General features: G+C 41.4%; 1 protein-coding gene across 6 annotated transcripts; it reads left to right on the plus strand.

The window, feature by feature from the left end:
- Positions 1 to 492: 492 nt before the first annotated feature.
- Positions 493 to 16353, plus strand: TCP11L2 (t-complex 11 like 2). 6 transcript variants are annotated; one of them, XM_082772717.1, is made up of 12 exons: positions 493 to 683; positions 2101 to 2231; positions 2919 to 2958; positions 4070 to 4239; positions 5560 to 5692; positions 6640 to 6760; positions 7449 to 7669; positions 8216 to 8352; positions 9362 to 9549; positions 10945 to 11126; positions 13027 to 13199; positions 13759 to 16353. In XM_082772717.1, exons 4-12 carry the CDS (start codon positions 4104 to 4106, stop codon positions 14001 to 14003), a joined length of 1536 nt encoding a protein of 511 aa, XP_082628843.1. In that variant the 5' UTR covers positions 493 to 683; positions 2101 to 2231; positions 2919 to 2958; positions 4070 to 4103; the 3' UTR covers positions 14004 to 16353. The 6 variants fall into 6 exon arrangements, with proteins under 6 accessions (XP_082628843.1, XP_082628845.1, XP_082628842.1 ...); XM_082772716.1 differs by lacking the exon at positions 493 to 683 and adding an exon at positions 734 to 776; XM_082772715.1 differs by lacking the exon at positions 493 to 683 and adding an exon at positions 897 to 1365.
- Positions 16354 to 17749: the final 1396 nt, after the last annotated feature.

The raw sequence follows: 17749 nt of genomic DNA on the forward strand, positions 1-17749 counted from the left end.
ATCCCCCCGTGACAGGACTCGGCGGTGACCGTGACAGGGTCATCACCAGGTGCCTGAGGTCAGTGCGTTCAGCAGCCAGGCATTTATAATGACAGTGTTTCCGTGCTTGGTGCCACGTTCCTCGGCGGGCCTCGCAATGCCACAGCCGTGAGCAATGGGGCGGCTGAACGCCCGCGGTAAGATGGCGGGGGGGGGGCAGGAGCAAGGGGGGGGGGACAAAATGGCGGGGGGCTCACCCCCCTTCAGTCGGGAGGGCAGGCAAAGCTCGTTAGAGCTCCCTGCGCAGCCATGTGCACACAGAGGGGGCGACACAGCCCTGAGGCGCTGCCCCTTCCCCTGACAGCACCGGGCAGCCCTCTCTACCCCTTGTCCTCCCTCCCTCCGCTGTGGGGGCGCAGCGGCCCCGGGAGGCGGCGCTCAGCGGGGCGAGCGCGGAGCGAGGCGGCTCTTCCGTAAACACCGCCGGCAGCGCCCATTCTGCGCCGGGGGGGGGGAGATCCCCGAAGGATCCCTCCCTTCTCACCCCCTGCCGCTCCTCGCCTGCCGCTCGGACCCGGGCACGGCGAGAAAACCGGCTCCGTGTTTATTCGAGAAGGGAAACACTGCCCTAAACCTCCGGGGCTGGCAGCGGCGAGCGGGCAGGACGGCGTGACACAGCCCCGCCAGAGATGGTCGCGCCCGGGGTAAGGCACTCAGCGCCCGGGCCGGCTACATAAGGGCGGGGGGGGGGCGTTTAAAGCCCCAGCGAGCGCTGCGCCGGAGGAGGCCGAGCTGCGGTGAGCGGGGGGCACCGGGACCGGCACCGGCACCGCGGGGCCAGCGCGGCTCTGGGGGAGCCGCTCTGAGGGGCGGGGGGCGGGTTAGGGGGCGGTGGGCTCCGCTCCAGGCTGCCCTGAGCTGCCTTGTCCTGTCTTTGCACGGGCAGCCGCGGGGCTTCGCCGGCAGCGCGGAGCCGCGGCTCCCATCCCCGGGTCCTTCCCCGGGGGTCCCGGCGGCCGGGGTGGCCTCAGCGGGGCAGGCAGAGCTCGGCCCCCCCTTCTCCTTCCTCCCCCCTCGGCCCGGCCCTGGAGACGCTGTTTGTTTGGCTCGGCCGCTGCCGAGGAAGAGGAGGAGGAGCCGGAGCCGGCCGGGGGAGGAGGAGGAGGAGGAGGGCTCCGCGGGGCGCCCCGGCGGCAGCACGGGGAGCGGGGAAACGTCAGGCGATTTTGGGGAGATTGAGGTGTTGTTCGGCGTGTCTACGCTTAAAGTTACGTGTGAGCCCTCGGTAACTTGTGAGAAGCTCTGAGCTGCCTGCCAAGGCGTGAGGCAGAGCTCCTTCGGTGTGTGCTGTAAAGAAAGGACGGAGGAACTCGGTGCCCTATTGTTGTAAGTAATTAGAAAAGCCCTTTCTGATTTGTACTTCTTTGATGTTCTCAGTGAATGCTCTTCCCTTTATCCTTTTTAGCTGTTGTGCAGCACGGTTAAACTGTAGATGGCGCATCCAGATGCTGCTTGTGTGTTCACCTGCGTTTACTTTGTACTTTCTACCTTCTCTCCTAAACTTAGTTCAGAACATTATTGCTAAATTCTTGCAAAATACACCCACTTTCTTCCTTTACTATTCCGTTTCTGGCACACTACTAGGAAATATACTCATCGTGGTAAGTATTGTGGTGTTTATTCGGATGTTGCATTGTTAGAACTGATTTAAAGCAAACTTTCTGAAGGCCCCTACTGGCACGTCTGCTGTCTGTGTATGTGCAGGAGCAGGAATGGTCCCAGTACATCAAAGTAGGTAACATCTTCGGAGATGCAAGGACTTGTCGTCAAAATATACTTTGCTAGAAGTGCCATATGAAGACTTAAGGTGGAAATGAAAATCCTGTATACATTAACTGCTTGGTCTTGAGTATGAGACTGATAGAAAATGGCAGTGCTGACTTGCTTCTGTGGCTGGTTCCCTACTTCTGTTAGGAGCACTCTACAAGTCTGAATATTACTAATGTGAATATTTGTTGTTTGAATTTTACGGCTAAGTGAAAGATCTTAAAATGATGTATAAACTATGAGAGAATTTTTCTTTAATTGTGGTGATCTCTTCTGTGTTCTCTTAATACCTAGACCTGAGCCTTAGATACATCTCGAAGCGCTCTTACTAGGTGAGGGATTTACAAGACCTTTTGGGCCAGTACACGTCTAACAACGCTAATCACTTTTTCCCATGGACCACATGCAACATTAACTTTTTAAAGGTTAGTTACTTAAAATATTCACAAAGAGGCTTTTTACATGATGAAAACCTGGAAACAGTGTGTTCTGGTGTTGATCCAGAAGCAATAGATGGGGGTTAATGTATGTTTTGCAGGCTCTGTAGGGTTACTATAAGTAAGCAGTTCCGTATCAGGAACATGTAGTGTTTCTACACTTTGGTTACTCATCACAAGTAGTTTCTAGTCAGCTTTAGAGGTCTGTAACACAAATTTTACTAGAAGAAATAGCTTGATTCTTGCGTAACATGAACATGAGTCATTCATAATTGTAACTTAGACAAATGCAATTTCCAAGTCAAATCTCAGAGCCTCTTAGTTTTCCAGGTTTTCTTGCAACATGCTGTCTTGTCTAGACAACACTACTTTAAATACCTGTTTGTTTTCAATTTTGTTAAAACGTTGATTTTATCACTTCTAATAAAAGTTAAAAGAAGTATCACAGCTAAAGCTGTAAGTCTAGAACCTATGACCTCCTATACAGTGATTAAAAGTCTCTTACTGGCTTCCCCAGTAAGTTGATAAGCTGTCAGCTGTTCTTGCTGATCTAAGTCTCTTGACAAAAACCAGCATAACATTGTAGCAAAAAGGCACTCAAATACATCTTCCTTCCTCCTGGGGAAGGAGGAGGGAGGAAACAAACACCTAACTGTTAATCATCTCAATTAACAGGGAAGTATTCATCAGTGGAATAACTCAACAAGTTCTAAAGGTATGTCCACCGTGAGCTGGTACTCAAGAAACCAAACATGCTAATCTGATCCTGGGAGCCAACATAAAGAAGTCTTCATCCTTATCCCCTTTTGCCCACCTCTCAACCCTACAATACATTGACTCACAGCAAGTGAAACAACTTGCTGATAGAAGCGTTACTGGCTGTGTCTCTTAATGAAGTCTACTACAGAATACTTTGTGGCCGTAACCAAAGATGGACAGCTACTTTTGGAATCTGGGCCAAATTCCTTTGGGAGTAGTTATGACTTGACTTCCAGTTTCTCATTTTAATATGGTCGTTAACATACTACTTGCTTCCTGTGTTAGAACTGTTAATCATCTCCATTGAACTATGCAGCTGTCCAAATTCTCTGTAGTTGTGGATTATCTGCCTGGGAGGCAGTTTCCTTATGCAGACAGAAGCACAATGAAGCATGATAGTTCTCATGAGGTTGTCGCATATGCTGAATGTAGTGCTAGAGGCTCAGAGTTGCTGTTTGAATTAAAACACTTCCTCCCTTGAAGGAGTACTTACTGAGTCTATGCCATTGTCAGTCTGAGAGTGAGCAAAGAGACACCTAAAGCAGCAGGCCAGGCTTCCTGAGACGCCCTGCCAGAAGCTTAATATTCTGAATTATTTGCCTGTTTTTCCCTAGCAAGCTCTTTGTTTGCTTCAGAGTTTGTACTCTCAGTGCAGTCTCTTTGTGGAAAGAAGCTAATTGCTAAAAATTACTTGATGGTGAAGTCACGTGGTGGGATGATGTAACACCGTGAGAAATGGAGTGCCTTTACATTTTAAGACAGAACTTCCAACGTTCTGACAGCAAGCAGCTTTGGGTTTACTGTGGGTGGTCCTTTATGTTTTAAATCTAACCAGTTTACAGAATGGTTATGTTAGAGTCAGTAAGGTATGAAACAGCAGAAAGTAGAGATGTCATTTATTAATAACTGCATGATTCTGCATGTGTAAAGCCAGATCCTTTTTGTAACACTTCTTCAGAAAGGTGACTACTTCTTCCTTGTTCACAGTATAATGGTCAGTGCCCAGCTTTGAGAATCAAAAAACATAGGAAGTGCTGCTTTTGTGAGATGTGTGTTTTGTCTTTCAGGTCTTGTTTACTGTATCAGCTAAAGTGAATCACGATGCCTCTCAGCGATGACCAGAACAGTGATTCAGATTCTTCGCGCCTCTCTGAAAGCACAGCTTCTTCGAGTGACTCTGAGTATTCAAGACAGAGCTTTAACAGCGATTCTTCAAGCAAACCCAGTTCCCCAGCTTGTAAGCATATTTCAACCTTACCTGGGCTATGCAGAGACACGGAAGACGAACCTATTCTATTTCTCTTTCACGTAGCGGGTAGAACCATGGAGTCTGATTCTGTGTTTAAGAGTATTAGGGAAAGGCATGGCTTTCTCTTGGCAGTGGAGCAGCGCATCTCTTTGAGTGCAATACCACTAATAGCTGTACCTGTGAGGGCTTCCTGTGTGCTGCTTCCCTTAGCTTAAAGAGAGTGAGCCACCATGGATATTCTAGTCTTAAGCTAATCTTAACATTGGTAGCAGTCTCCCACCTCCCACTCAACCAACTATGTGTGACTTTATATGCAAAGGGTGGATTTCTTCTGTTTGGTCCATACAGTTAAAAATTAAATCTATTATAAAACTAATTTATAGGCTACACAAAGGTACATGAAGTTAATACAATAGCTTTTTATTCTTTGATTAAATACCAGGATCAAACAGAAAACGTGTTTACACAAGAGAAGGTATTTTGAATGAGCACTGATAAATAAAACCCTGCATAAAATGTGCTTAATGCTCATATCTGTAAGCGTTCTTAGATCATACACACAACTCATTTAGCATCTGTATAAGTGAAATCTTATATTAAAATCAGTATGTTAGTGGAGCTGCAATTGGCAGCTGGTTCTTTAAGCTTCCAAAGACTAATGACAGGACAATCACAAAAATTAAATGAGAGAATTTGGGAGTTTAGAAGCTTGCGTTTTAGAAATTTACTCCTGCTTTAAAGTTTCTGTCACATCCTTGATACATATTTGTGAAAAGGGAGTATAACTTAATGATGCATCTGCTATGGTACATAAGTGAGGGGTTCTTAAGTCAGTATCTTCAGAACCTTCTTTACAGGCAATAAAAGACATGATGTAGCTGTTACCATGTGCTCAGGATTATAATGGAAATCTGGTATCTGTTACTGCCTGTGCTTTTGCTCTGGTGGGTTTTATAGAACAGTCTACAGAAAATCTGTGGAGTATAAGATCTTGTTTTAAATGAAAAAAGCCACCTCAGTTAAGATGTGAAAATATGAAACTGCTTCTCAAAATGTTATGAGGTTTACGTGGTATTACCCACCCGTGTGCACACACCCCCGATAAGCTGGGAGTTTCCTGAGTTAGTGTTTTAAGAAGATATAAAGGTCTGGTAATCCTAGCTTGTTTCTTCTAAAGTACTAGAGTCCAGTTATCAAGGAACAATATTTATTGCCTTATTACTTTCATGCAAGGCTGCTAACTTTTATTAAAGCTTTCAATTGCTTTCATCTACTATAGTGTTTTGACTTGATCATTTGTTCCTTCAGCAAGTCCTCCCAAGATGGTTACTTTTGATGAACTGATGGCAGCTGCAAGAAATCTGACAGACTTGACATTAGCTCATGAAATTGCTGTAAATGCAAATTTCTGCATAAAACATGAAGACCTTCCACAGAACAGGTAGGAACATGAATTTTGCAAAAAAAAAAAAATAAAGCAGTTTGAGAAGAGAGGAGAAATGCAGGAGCACCTAAAATAAAAAGAAAACAAAAATAACAGCAACCTACCCCCAGAAAACAAACAAACAAACAAAAAAACAAACCTGTTGCATTTCTGAATGCCTATGGATTTTTATAACAACTCTAGGAGTCAGGTCTCTTGCTCAGAACAAATTCTGTAGTCCAGCTGAGTTGATATGCTGTCTTGGAGAATATGATGCTCTGTCTTAAATATAATGTGGAAAGTAAAAGGCTAATGCCATATCAATTCCTTTAGTGAAGATGAGGAGTGGTGTTCTGTGGAAAAGATGAAATGATGGGCTTCTATGTAACCTATAGTAGCATCTTTGTCCTATGGTGATAAGAAGGTAAAGCTCATCATAAGCTTATCTCTAATACTACCTCAGAAGAGATGCAAAAGTTCTCCAGAAATGCCCTAGTATATATATATTTAAAACTTTCTTGATTGCAGACATTTTTGACTTAAAAAAAAAAAAAAAACTCATCTTTCCTCTGGAAAGCATACATGTAAAAAGACAAACAGGTTTTTAATTGTGCAAATCCCTTAAGTGATAATTGGCTATACAAAGGAATAGTTTTTAAGACTTAGCACATAACACACACAGTTAGTGAATCAGTATGTATTTGATAAGGAAAAAGGGAAGGTATGTCTAAATCTGAATTGCTAGCACCGTTTCCTAAAGTAATGTTTTAGGAAAGACTTCTTGGTGTAAATCATGTTTTAGGAGCTGATGATCCACAGCACAAGAAAGATAGTGTTGCAGGTCGTGACGAGTGTCAATGAGTTGTGCTTCCCAAAAAATCATTAGGCTAACCTAAAGCACTTTGACCAAGGATGAAAGCTATTTAGTAGTCTCTTTCTCTGTCTGTAATTGACTTATTCCACAGCTTAGTGGGCACAGTGAAACGAATTGTACATAAGGCATTTTGGGATCATTTGGAATCGGAACTGAATGAAGATCCTCCAGAATATGAACATGCTATCAAACTCTTTGAGGAAATAAAGGAGGTAACTTTTTTTTTTTTACTCCCCCTCCAATACTGTTTTTGCAGCTTAGGTCTGATAGCCTCTTATTTCACTGAAGGGTCTGTTAACTTACAAAAAAGCCAACACCTTCAAGTTCCTACTTCTAAGAAGAAACTTATTCAGAACTACAGTAGCAATAGGAGTCTAAAATAGATTTGTATTAACAGTGAATATGGCTACACACATAGTAGTATGTCCAATCAGCTTTTGTTGCAGGGTGGTTAGCTGCAAATCAGCTCCTTTCTCAAAGCTTTGCACCTGTACTAGTTTGGCTACATTCTGAGTTCAGTGCATGACCAGGAGTATAAATGTGATTGTACCTGCCCAAATAGATTCTCTCGTGATCAGTGCAAGAAGGAACATAAAAATCTTCAATCTTCTCACAATACAAAGTCTTCCAAAAATGGGGAAGCTGCCCTGTAGAGCAAGAATTTACTAACGTAAGATTTTTGAAAGAGTCTGAACCAGAAAGCATGTCAGCAGACTTCGAGTGTTTTTTCAGAACTGTACTGTGATCCTTTTAATATGGCTTTTTCCTGCTACTTTAGATGATGTCAAGTCTTAATATATCTTGTTAGTCAGCTAAATACACTTGAACTTAATATTTTAGCATGTTAACTAAGTGCTTTTATTTTATTGATAAGCTTTTCATTTTTTCCCCCTACTTTAGATTCTTCTTTCCTTCCTGACTCCTGGAGCAAACAGGATTCAAAATCAAATTTGTGAAGTTCTAGATACGGATCTTATAAGACAGCAGGCAGAACACAATGCTGTTGATATTCATGGGCTAGCTAACTATATCATCAATACTATGGGGAAGTTATGTGCTCCAATTAGAGACAACGATATAAAACAGTTAAAAGCAACTGACAATATCGTAGAATTGCTGAGGTTGGTATTTAGCTGTTTTTATACGGGGGGCGGGGGGGAAATCTCTAACCTGATAGAGCGTACTGGGCAGTGGAAGAAGGGGGGAAAAAGTCCTAGTCTTCAGTGATGGCAATCTGCATAATACCAGTTTTCAAAGTAGAAGCAGAAGCATTACAGCTGAGGGAGCGGTGCTATGGCATTCTGCGACTGGAATATTATGTTTACCTTAATGAAATGGGTAGAACACCTAGATTAAAACTATGAAATCTGAATAGTTAAGCCACTGAACAACAACAAAAAGCACTCTTACAATAACATACATTTCTGAGACAGCTGGTTTGGTCTTCTTCATCCTTATAAAATTAAAAGGGCATATTCTTACTGTTCCTCCTTGAACTGCTTATTGCATGCATCCTTTGGGTATCTTGGTAAATAAGTAACGTTGTCTGCTACACTGATACCAATGAAGGAGGCTCCTTCTAGAACTGGGCTTACAGTGCTAATGCATATACTGTTTAAAATATATAGTCTATTCTAATTACCTTACTTTAAACTTTCTCTCTTCAGACAAATATTCCATGTTCTGGACCTGATGAAAATGGATATGGCCAATTATACAATTCAGTGCCTTAGACCGTACCTTCAGCGTAACTTGGTGGACTATGAAAGAACAAAATTCCAGGAAATTCTCGAAGAAACACCAAGTAGGTATCATGCTGTATTTTACTTAAACCTTTACTTTAAAAAAAAAAAAAAACTGTTTAAAGACATGCTATAAAGTCTCTCAATTACAGCTACTTAGAGGAAAATTCCAATTTCTTCTTTGGAAAAGAAGAAAGTAATACAAAAAGTTCTTTGACAAGCAAGCTACCAATGGTTAATTGCTTAGTCTGTTTTTAAGCATTTTCATCTGTTACCTGTGGCATTTTCTGCCAAATTTGTATTTGTCTAATTGATTGGTATCTAAAGAAACAACAGTGGCTCTTTTCTGCCTCCAGACAGTAGCCCTCCATATTGAAAGGTGAGACTTTCTCTTTTGTAGCCAGGAAATCTGATAGTCTGAGGTAAACAAGGAAAAACAATGTGCCTGGAAGTTGGAAGGGATGGGATCAGTATCTTTTTAATAAACAAAACACAAGCTCTGAAAAGTTTCTTAAGGTCAACTTCATCCACTACTTCAGATTCCGTATACTACTGCTAAGTGGTCTTTAGGAGAATGTTTTTGGGGGGGGGAAGTAAGCTTACTGACATCTGAAGCAGAGGCTTCTAAAATGGGAACCCTGAGCTACTGATAAAGTCTGCAGTGTTCACATATGCAGGCTGTCAAAGAACTCTTTAAAAACTTTCATTCATTGTTGATATACTTTCTTTCACCTCTTCTTTCCAGCCTTGTGCCCCAACAAATAAATGGCCTCCCTGAAAGAGGAAAAAGTGGTTTGGGGTCTTGGACTTAATTTTTGTTTACTCCTACAAAATCTTGGTTGAAATCTAACAATTTATTGTTGGGTTTATGCAAACTAGCTAGAATATTAAGGTGATCAGTGGATGGTCAGTGAAAAGTGAAGGAGAAATTGACTTCTATGAAGGCCTAGCATCAACTATGATTAATTTTTAGAAATACTTTAATCTTATTTATGTATATGTAACTCTTCCTCAAGCTACTGCTTATTTTGATGGAAGCATGCAATAAATCTGCTGATTTGCAATGCATAGGTGCTCTGGATCTCACAACGGAATGGATAAAAGAATCAATAGAAGATGAATTGTCATCCATTTCTGATGAATCTTCATCATCCTCTGGTGCTGATCATAGTTCTAAATCAAATATTAGTCCTACACTGGTGCTAAACAATGGCTACTTGAAACTGTTACAATGGGATTACCACAAAACAATTCCAGAAGTAAGTGTGTTCCAGTGTCTTCAGAGTTCTAGCTATAAGAAAATATTCCTGCAGTATAATAATCCTGATATTAATGACAATAAATGAATATTCTCTTGCAGTTCTTAATCTTCTGAATAGTAAACTAGGAAATTGGAGAGTATATGCTAGTCTCATTTTCTGGACTATGAGATAGACAAGTCATCAACTAGAAAAGTTTAGGGTGCTTTCTCTCTATTTAGTCATAGCTCACCAGCTCTGCCCTAAGAGCAGTCTGAGCCATGGCCAAAGGCTGGGCCTTGTACTGACAGCACTTGGTTTGCTTTCTTTTTGAGGGAACTGTCTGTGGTGTCTTGGTTTTCCTCACAGCAGAAACAGGGATTGGTGGGATCAAGCTGTGAATCGTCCTTACGCTCAATCATTTAAAAACATGAAGCTCTCCCTACGGTAGATACTCACCATTTTTCAATGCATATAAACTACTGCTTCGAGAATCATTGAGTTTTCCCTCCTGCTACCGATTACTGACCTCTGCTGCTTTAAATAAAGTCAGCTTGAAATTGGCTGTCAGTCAGGGTTAAAATTATCAACTGCAGTGAACATCTTAGCTATAGTTAGTGGCTTGGCAGAGAACTTGGAAGCTATGTAGGGATGCTCTTAGCATGCCCTTTGAGTGGAAGAAAGGGACACTACCTTTCTTTTACCTTCCTTTCAACAATTTTGAATAAGAGCTATATACAGATATCCTCTGGATCTAGGTTGTCACATTGTCACAGTATGAAATTACTACAAACAGCTGGATGTTAATTCCCTGCTTCTCAGTGTGTGTGGGGGGTGGGATTTGATAGAATGAGCTCATTCTATAACCTTAAAAAGGAAACAAAAAAAACACAAAACCAGATCTTGCTGTGGGAATTGCATTTTTGGAATGATCAGCTGGCTTTTTAGTTTGTAGTAGGTTATAGGTGGCTTGCGGAAATTGCTCTGGTTAAACTGGTTTGTCATGCACAGCTGTTCATCACTACCCATCAGTTGCAGATTATGGCATTTTTCAAAGGACAGCTAAATCCAGAAGACTATTTTGTCTGTAACTCTGATCACTTCCATGTTCCCTGGATTCCCCAAGCATCTGATATTGTGGGCTGAACTGTTGGCCACAAATTGTTGTCAGTGAGGAAAAATAAAAAAGCAGTTTCTTCAGTGTTCTCTGAACTGGAGGCATTACTTTTCTTCCCTACCACAGACTGACTTCTGGTACTCATAATGTCACTTTGTGCAGTACTTCATATTCAGAACACTTTGGCTGCTGTTTCTTCTGACTTTGTATGTTTGTTAATTGAAAATGTTAATGTTTCATGACTAAATCCTGTCTCTTTCCTCCATATTCCTAAACCGGTATTATTGTTCTGCTTCTAGACTCTAATAACAGATGAAGTTCGTCTTCAAGAGTTGAGAGAAAAGCTGAATCAGTTAAAAATAATAGCTTGTGTTTGCCTCATAACAAACAATATGGTGGGTGCAGCAATTGTAGATGTGCCGGATTTTGCTGACCAACTGAAAAGGGTCTCCGTTCCTCTTCTTGAAGGCATGAGCAAGAAGTAAGGCCTTGTTTATCACTCCTCGTATTTGTTAACAGGAAATAACCAAGTGGATCTGAGAACTCCTGGGAACAGTTCAAATGTCATAGCCACTGCTTGTTGATAATAGATACAGATGAAAATTTAGTGCCATCTGAAGCCCTATACAATGGAAGTACACTGCACTTGACACATTTTCAAAGTTGTTTTTTAATGAAGTCTTAGTCTTGATGGTGTAACTTTTGCAGACTTTGGAGCCTAGCCCTAAAGTTCACTTGTATAGTCTTGATAACACAAGCTATGAGTACGTGCTGGGAGCCAAGTGGCTAGTGAGCAGCCCTGCAGAAAAGGATCTGGGGTGCTGGTCAACAGCAGGCTCAATGTGAGCCAGCAGCATGCCTTTGCAACCAAAAGGGCAACTGCATTTTAGGGTGCATTAAACACAGTACAGCCAGCCAGTCACAGGAGGTGATTCTCTTCCACAATATATTTTGCATTGGTGCAGCTTCACCTTGGATATTGTGTGCAGTTCTGGACTCTACAATATAAAAAGGATGTTAAGGTACTTGAAAGCATCCAGATGAGGGCAACAAGGCTGGTAAGGGAGCTGGAAGGCATGTCCTATAAGGAGAAGAAACTGAGGACACTTGGGTTGGTTAGTCTGGAGAAAAGGAGGCTGAGAGGTGATCTTACTGCTCTACCACTCCCAAGGAAGGGAAATCACAGAAATGTCTAGGTTGGAAGAGACCTCAAGATCATCAAGTCCAACCTCTGACCTAACACTAACAAGTCCTCTACTGAACCATATCCCTAAGCTCTACATCTAAACGTCTTTTAAAGACTTCCAGGGATGGTGACTCCACCACTTCCCTGGGCAGCCCGTTCCAATGTCTCACAACCCTCTCACTAAAGATGTTTTTCCTAATATCCAACCTAAATCACCCCTGGCACAACTTTAGCCTGTTCACCCTCATCTTGTCACCAGGCACATGGGAGAACAGACCAACCCTCACCTCACTCCAGCCTCCTGTAAGGTACCCGTAGTAGAGTGTGATAAGGTCACCCCTGAGCCTCCTTTTCTCCAGGCTGAACAAGCCCAGCTCCCTCAGCCTCTCCTCATAGGACTTGTTCTCCAGACCCCTCACCAGCTTCGTCACCCTTCTCTGGACTCTGTGCTGATCTGTTCTCTCTGGTAACCAATGACAGAATAAATAAGAATGGTACAAAGCTGCATCAAGAGAGGTTCAGACTAGGTAAAAAGGAAAACTTTCTTTACTGTGAGGGTGATCATATGCTGTAACAGGAGTTGGTTGATTACTTGTGCCTGTCAGTATTCAAGAAGTGTTTGGGTAATGCCTTTAATATACTCTAACTTTTGGTTAGTCCTGAAGTGGTCATCCATTTAGGCTCAATGATCTTTATAGATCCATTCCAATTGGACTGTTCTAATACCTGAGAGGCTGTGGCAGTACATCCACCAAGTCATTTTTGCCAGTTCCTTCAAACTTACTCTAGGTAGTTTAAGCTATCTGTCTGCTGCTAATACTACTGCAACTTGCACTACAAGCAAGTCTCATGGGGGTCTTAGTGTTTCAAATGAAGTTATTTTACTTTTTTCCTCATGAAATGTTATGAATTTGGCTCTGGATAATATGTAAGCATAAGGTCAAAGTGAATTGGTGTCATCGCTGCACACTTAAAATGACTTTTCCCACTTGAATCCCAATTAGTATCCTTATCTTACAGGCAAAGATTTCTCATGTATCTGTAGAAGTACACATCTGCAAGATCAAATGACAACTTCATCTATACTCTCAGCCTGCTCTCCGCAGTGAAAACAAAAGGAAAAAGGAGTAGTGAATTCACCTGAAACTGCTACGGAAGCCATAAAAGTTTCTTTTCTTTTCTTTCTTTCTTCCAGAACTTTTGATTTGAAGGAAGCTCTGAATGCTATTGGTGTCCAGATTTGCAGCAAAGTGAATGGGTCTCTATCTGAAAGAGGTCTTCCTACTCTCAATGCAGAAACGCAGAATAATTTAATGGGTCAAATTGCTAGTATTGTTGAAGAGAATAATCCTGTCTGTTCCTTGATCGGTTAGTAAGAACACATAATTATCTTACTGTATGTGTCTGTATAAGCTGCTAAGTTTAAAACTTACCTCCAGTGATCTCAACCAGCTTTCTAATTATGCTTAAAAGCCACTTTCTTACAGCAGTAAAATACTGTGTCAAAAGAGTAAAGAAATATTGTTTACTGGGGGGCTATGCTGTTGGTATGCTGCGGAGCATGGTTAGTTGTAGCTAGAAAGTTTGTGTCCTTGCAAACAAGCTTAGAGATACTAGATTTCTGGAGGGGAATATAGAAAATGTGTGATACTCATCTCTCTTCTGTCAGTTTGGGTTTAAACCTGAGTGTTTTCCTTTTTTACCTGAAAGGAAGTGGACTTGCTAACTTGTTGAACAGGTCTGCCTTGCAGGAGTCAGCTGTCAAAAACTTTCAGTGTTTCACTCTGCAAGATGGGCTTGGGAAAGGGAGAGGATAGTTATCTAGATTGTTGGATTTCTTGTGCTGAGTTACAGGGTGCTTGTGAAGTGAGTATGGTTTCATCTTGCATTTACATTTGTTCTGAGCATGCTTTATATTATGTTTCAGATAAACGGATCCAGTTATTCATGAAAAGCTTGCTTGCTCTTCCAAGTTTCCAGAAGTGTATGCCTGCTGTGCCAGGAGGCCTTTCTGTGATTCAGACAGAGATGGAATTTGTTGGATCTCAGTATGCAAGCATTGTAAACTTTAATAAACAAGTGTATGGACCATTCTATGCAAACATACTTAGGAAACTACTTTTTCCTGAGGCACCAATAGGGAAAACAGAAACAGAAGCACCTACCAATTGAAAAATCTATTTCTGTACCCCTTTCTTTTACCTTCAGTTTTCATAATAGACATGGTGATCTGACTCCCCAGCTTGAAGAGACCGCTCCAGTGACTGGTAATGAAACATTTTATAAAATGCGGATAGTTTCTGAAATCCACTGGAAAGAAACTAATTTCAACTACATTATATATATATTTTAGACTAAGCCTGCTTAATGGATTGTGCCACTTGTAATAGTGAAATACTACCTTTTAAAGGCAAGCATTTATTACGATTTGCAGTGGGAAAGAGCTGGCGAAATACTTTTTTGCCACCATTAAACCATAATGTTTTTAAAAAATATATATATTTACATATAGCAATGCAATTATGAGATGACAAATTTGTAGATAAAATGTACTATGCTTATGTTGTATTTTTTTAGAGCAAAGTCTAATAAAACTATCATTCTGAAAAGAATTTGAAGAAAAAAGGTTCATATTAGGCCAACTTCTGGTACTCCTGCAATTACTGGAACTAGAACTTAGCCTATGTTACATTAAGGAATGCCAGTATTATAAGCTGTTTTGAGAATAGCAGTTACAGAAGAAGCATTCACTGTTTTAAATAAGAACATTCAATACTTGTCAACTGTAATGGTGAGTTTAAAGATAAACACTTAAGCGTAATGTTGGCCATGGGGTTGGGGTGGGGAAGCAAATGTCTGTATATAATATTTATCTAGTGGAGGTCATACAGATCTTAAGTCTAACCTCTAATTTGTGTATATACTGATCTTTGATCTTAATGGGTATTAAGAATTTTTAACTTAGGGCATTCTGACCTTTATTCTCAAAAGCATATTATCATTGGGAGTGATCTTAGAGTACAGCAGAACAATTTCACCTTCTGCTTTCTGTATTCTGTTGGTTGAGGGCCTAAGTTTTTCAAAATGTATTCTGGATATTCTTGTGTCTGCAAAGCAGAAACCCAAATTACTAGTCATTCTTGAAAATATGATTATATTTATTCTCACTGGGTCTGTGTGAGAAGTACTTTTGGCTTTTGTGCCAAAATTTGTGCAGATTATACTCCAATACTTTGTTCCCGTTTAAGACAAGAATCTTGCATACAGAAATTGAGTAGGTTTAAAATGGAGAGATATGGGATTAAGTTTCTAAGTTTACAAATTATATTTTGCATATTTCAGATTATTGGTAATAGATACTGCTGGAATACTTAGTATAGACATGTTCTTGTCTATGAAATTGAATCATAATGTACTTGAAAATGATCATTTAATATATAATGGTCCTTTTAAAATGTCATATATAAAATCATGTGATACAAGTTAAATAGCTTGTTTTTAACATTTTATATTAGTCTATTTTTATTGATACAAAACTTGCCCATAGAAGTTCAATGTGCCACACAAATTGTGTACATACATTTAGTAATGTATATCATGTCTATCATAAAGGTCTAAAAAAAAAAAAAAAGGGCATTACCAGCACTGTGGTTTTGTAGTCCATTTTTACAGATTTGTGTACTTTTTTTAGTAAGGGAAATGACTTCTAGTCAGTTGTTCCTCAGTGTCCAAGGACCTTGGCCACAGGTACATGATATGAAAACTTTCTTCAAAATGCCTTGTTAGAAAATAAATTGCTCTAGTGCACTTCTGTTCTATCCCTTGTAAAAACATCGCACAAAATGAAGCAGAGTATGTATTTTGAAGGGAACATTTCCTGAAGCCTGAAAAACCTGAGAAAGGAACTCTTAGAACATAGTAATTGTGCCACTAGGTAAAACAGGTTTGTTCAACTTGATATGAAAATTTGAAATGCAATTCAAAATCAGGAGGAGGAGAATGCTTTTTCCAAAGCAATGGGAGATTACGTCTTAGTGATTTGCTACGTCTTTAGAAATAACATCTTGGGAAGAAACTACTTTGAGCTTCAACCAAAACAGGGTCTTAGGAACATTGGAAGAACACGTCTAACGTGACTATGACCATTCTATCATAATACATGCATTGCATTACATGCATTGTTTAATTTTGGGGCATTTTATAGCATGGCCTATGTTTCAAGTGCTTGTTCAATGTATCTTAATTTTTATTTAATGTTTCAAACATGGACATTGCATCTGTTAAAAGTCATGTTTTGCATGCTGTTTATGCTACTGTGGCTGAAATGCACTTGCCTCCACTCTGAAGTTGTCCTTGTGAAACAAGATGCCATTCTGTAGCAGCTTACTTTGTCAAAATGCGAATATTTGAAGTTTTGTATGCATTGTTTGTGATACCCTTGTCCTGAAATGTCATTTATGCAAATTGTTTCTTAAATGTAATGGATTATTTTAAATGCTGAAGATAAAGGACTGCACTAATACGTCGTGGCTCATCTCTTTTTCTGTAACTCTTCAATTACATCAGCAGCTTTAATCTAATTGCACAAATAACTAACTAGTTGTTCCACTAAACCTGGCTCTTCGACAAAGTTCATCTACGTCCTCTATCTCTATTCACTCATAGCTATGCCCATGTCCCTGGGCAGCCTGTTCCAGTGTCTAACAACCCTTTCATTAAAGAAGTTCTTCCTAAGATCCAACCGAAAACACCCCTGGTGCAACTTTAGGTCATTTCCCCTTCCTCCTGTCACCAGGCACCTGTGAGAACAGACCAACCCTCACCTCACTCCAGCCTCCTTTAAGGTATCTGTAGAGAGCAATAAGGTCACCCACAAGCCCAGCTTCCTCAGCCGCTCCTCATAGGACTTGTTCTCCAGACCCCTCACCAGCTTCATTGCCCTTCTCTGGACTTGCTCGAGCACCTCCATGTCCTTCTTGTAGCGAGGGGCCCAAAACTGAACACAGTACTTGAGGTGCGGCCTCACCAGAGCCCAGTACAGGGGGACGATCACACACCTAGACCCACTGGCCACGCTGTTCCTGATACAAGCCAGGATGCCGTTGGCCTTCTTGGCCACCTGAGCGCACTGCTGGCTCATATTCAGCCGACTATCCACCATCACTCCCAGGTCCTTCTCTGCCAGGCAGCTTTCCAACCACTCAGCTATCGTCAAACTTCCAGATCTAGAGGAAAGCTTTGGCTGCAGCCTAAAAGCCAGGTGTACGGAAGCTCCCCCAAGCCAGCCAATCTTCTCCCTGCAACCTGCCAGAAAACAGCTGTCCTGGTTTCAGCTAGGATAGAGTTAATTTTCCTCCAAGGAGCTGGTAGGGTGCTATGTTGTGGATTAAGATGAACACGCTGATGTTTTAATTGTTGTAGAGCACAGCTTACACCAAGCCAAGGATGTTTCAGCTTCTCACTCTGTCCTGGCAGTGGGCAGGCTGGGGGTGCAGCAGGAGCTGGGAGGGGACAGACCCAGGACAGCTGACCCAAACTGGCCAAAGGGGCATTCGGTACCGTATGGGGTCGTGCTGAGCAATATATAGGGGTGCCTAGCCGGGATGGGGGTCCGGCTGCTCGGGGTTAGGCTGGGCGTTGGTCAGCGGGTGGTGAGCAATTGCACTGTGCATCACTTATTCCGTACACATTAGTAGTAGCAGTACTATTCTCATTATTATTACTATTTTTTTTTCCTGTCTTAATAAACTGTCTCTGTCTTGACCCACAGGCTTCATTTTCCTATTTCTCTCCCCCATCCCAGAGAAGGAGGGGGGAGGGGGAGCAAACGGCTGTGTGGTGCTTAGCTGCCAGCTGGGGGAAACCATGACACTAGCAGTGTAGTCATGTAACCAAATTAAAACCAAAACTTTCAGCCC

The sequence above is a fragment of the Aythya marila genome, assembly GCF_965140915.1.
Source record: "Aythya marila genome assembly, chromosome: 1".
In the NCBI taxonomy this organism is placed as follows: Eukaryota; Metazoa; Chordata; class Aves; order Anseriformes; family Anatidae; genus Aythya; species Aythya marila.

Coding starts and splice junctions, on each gene's coding strand:
- TCP11L2 (XM_082772717.1), top strand. CDS start 4,104: ATGCCTCTCAGCGATGACCAGAACAGTGATTCAGATTCTTCGCGCCTC. Junction 5,693..6,639: donor GAAGACCTTCCACAGAACAG/GTAGGAACATGA, acceptor CTTATTCCACAG/CTTAGTGGGCACAGTGAAAC. Junction 7,670..8,215: donor AATATCGTAGAATTGCTGAG/GTTGGTATTTAG, acceptor TTCTCTCTTCAG/ACAAATATTCCATGTTCTGG.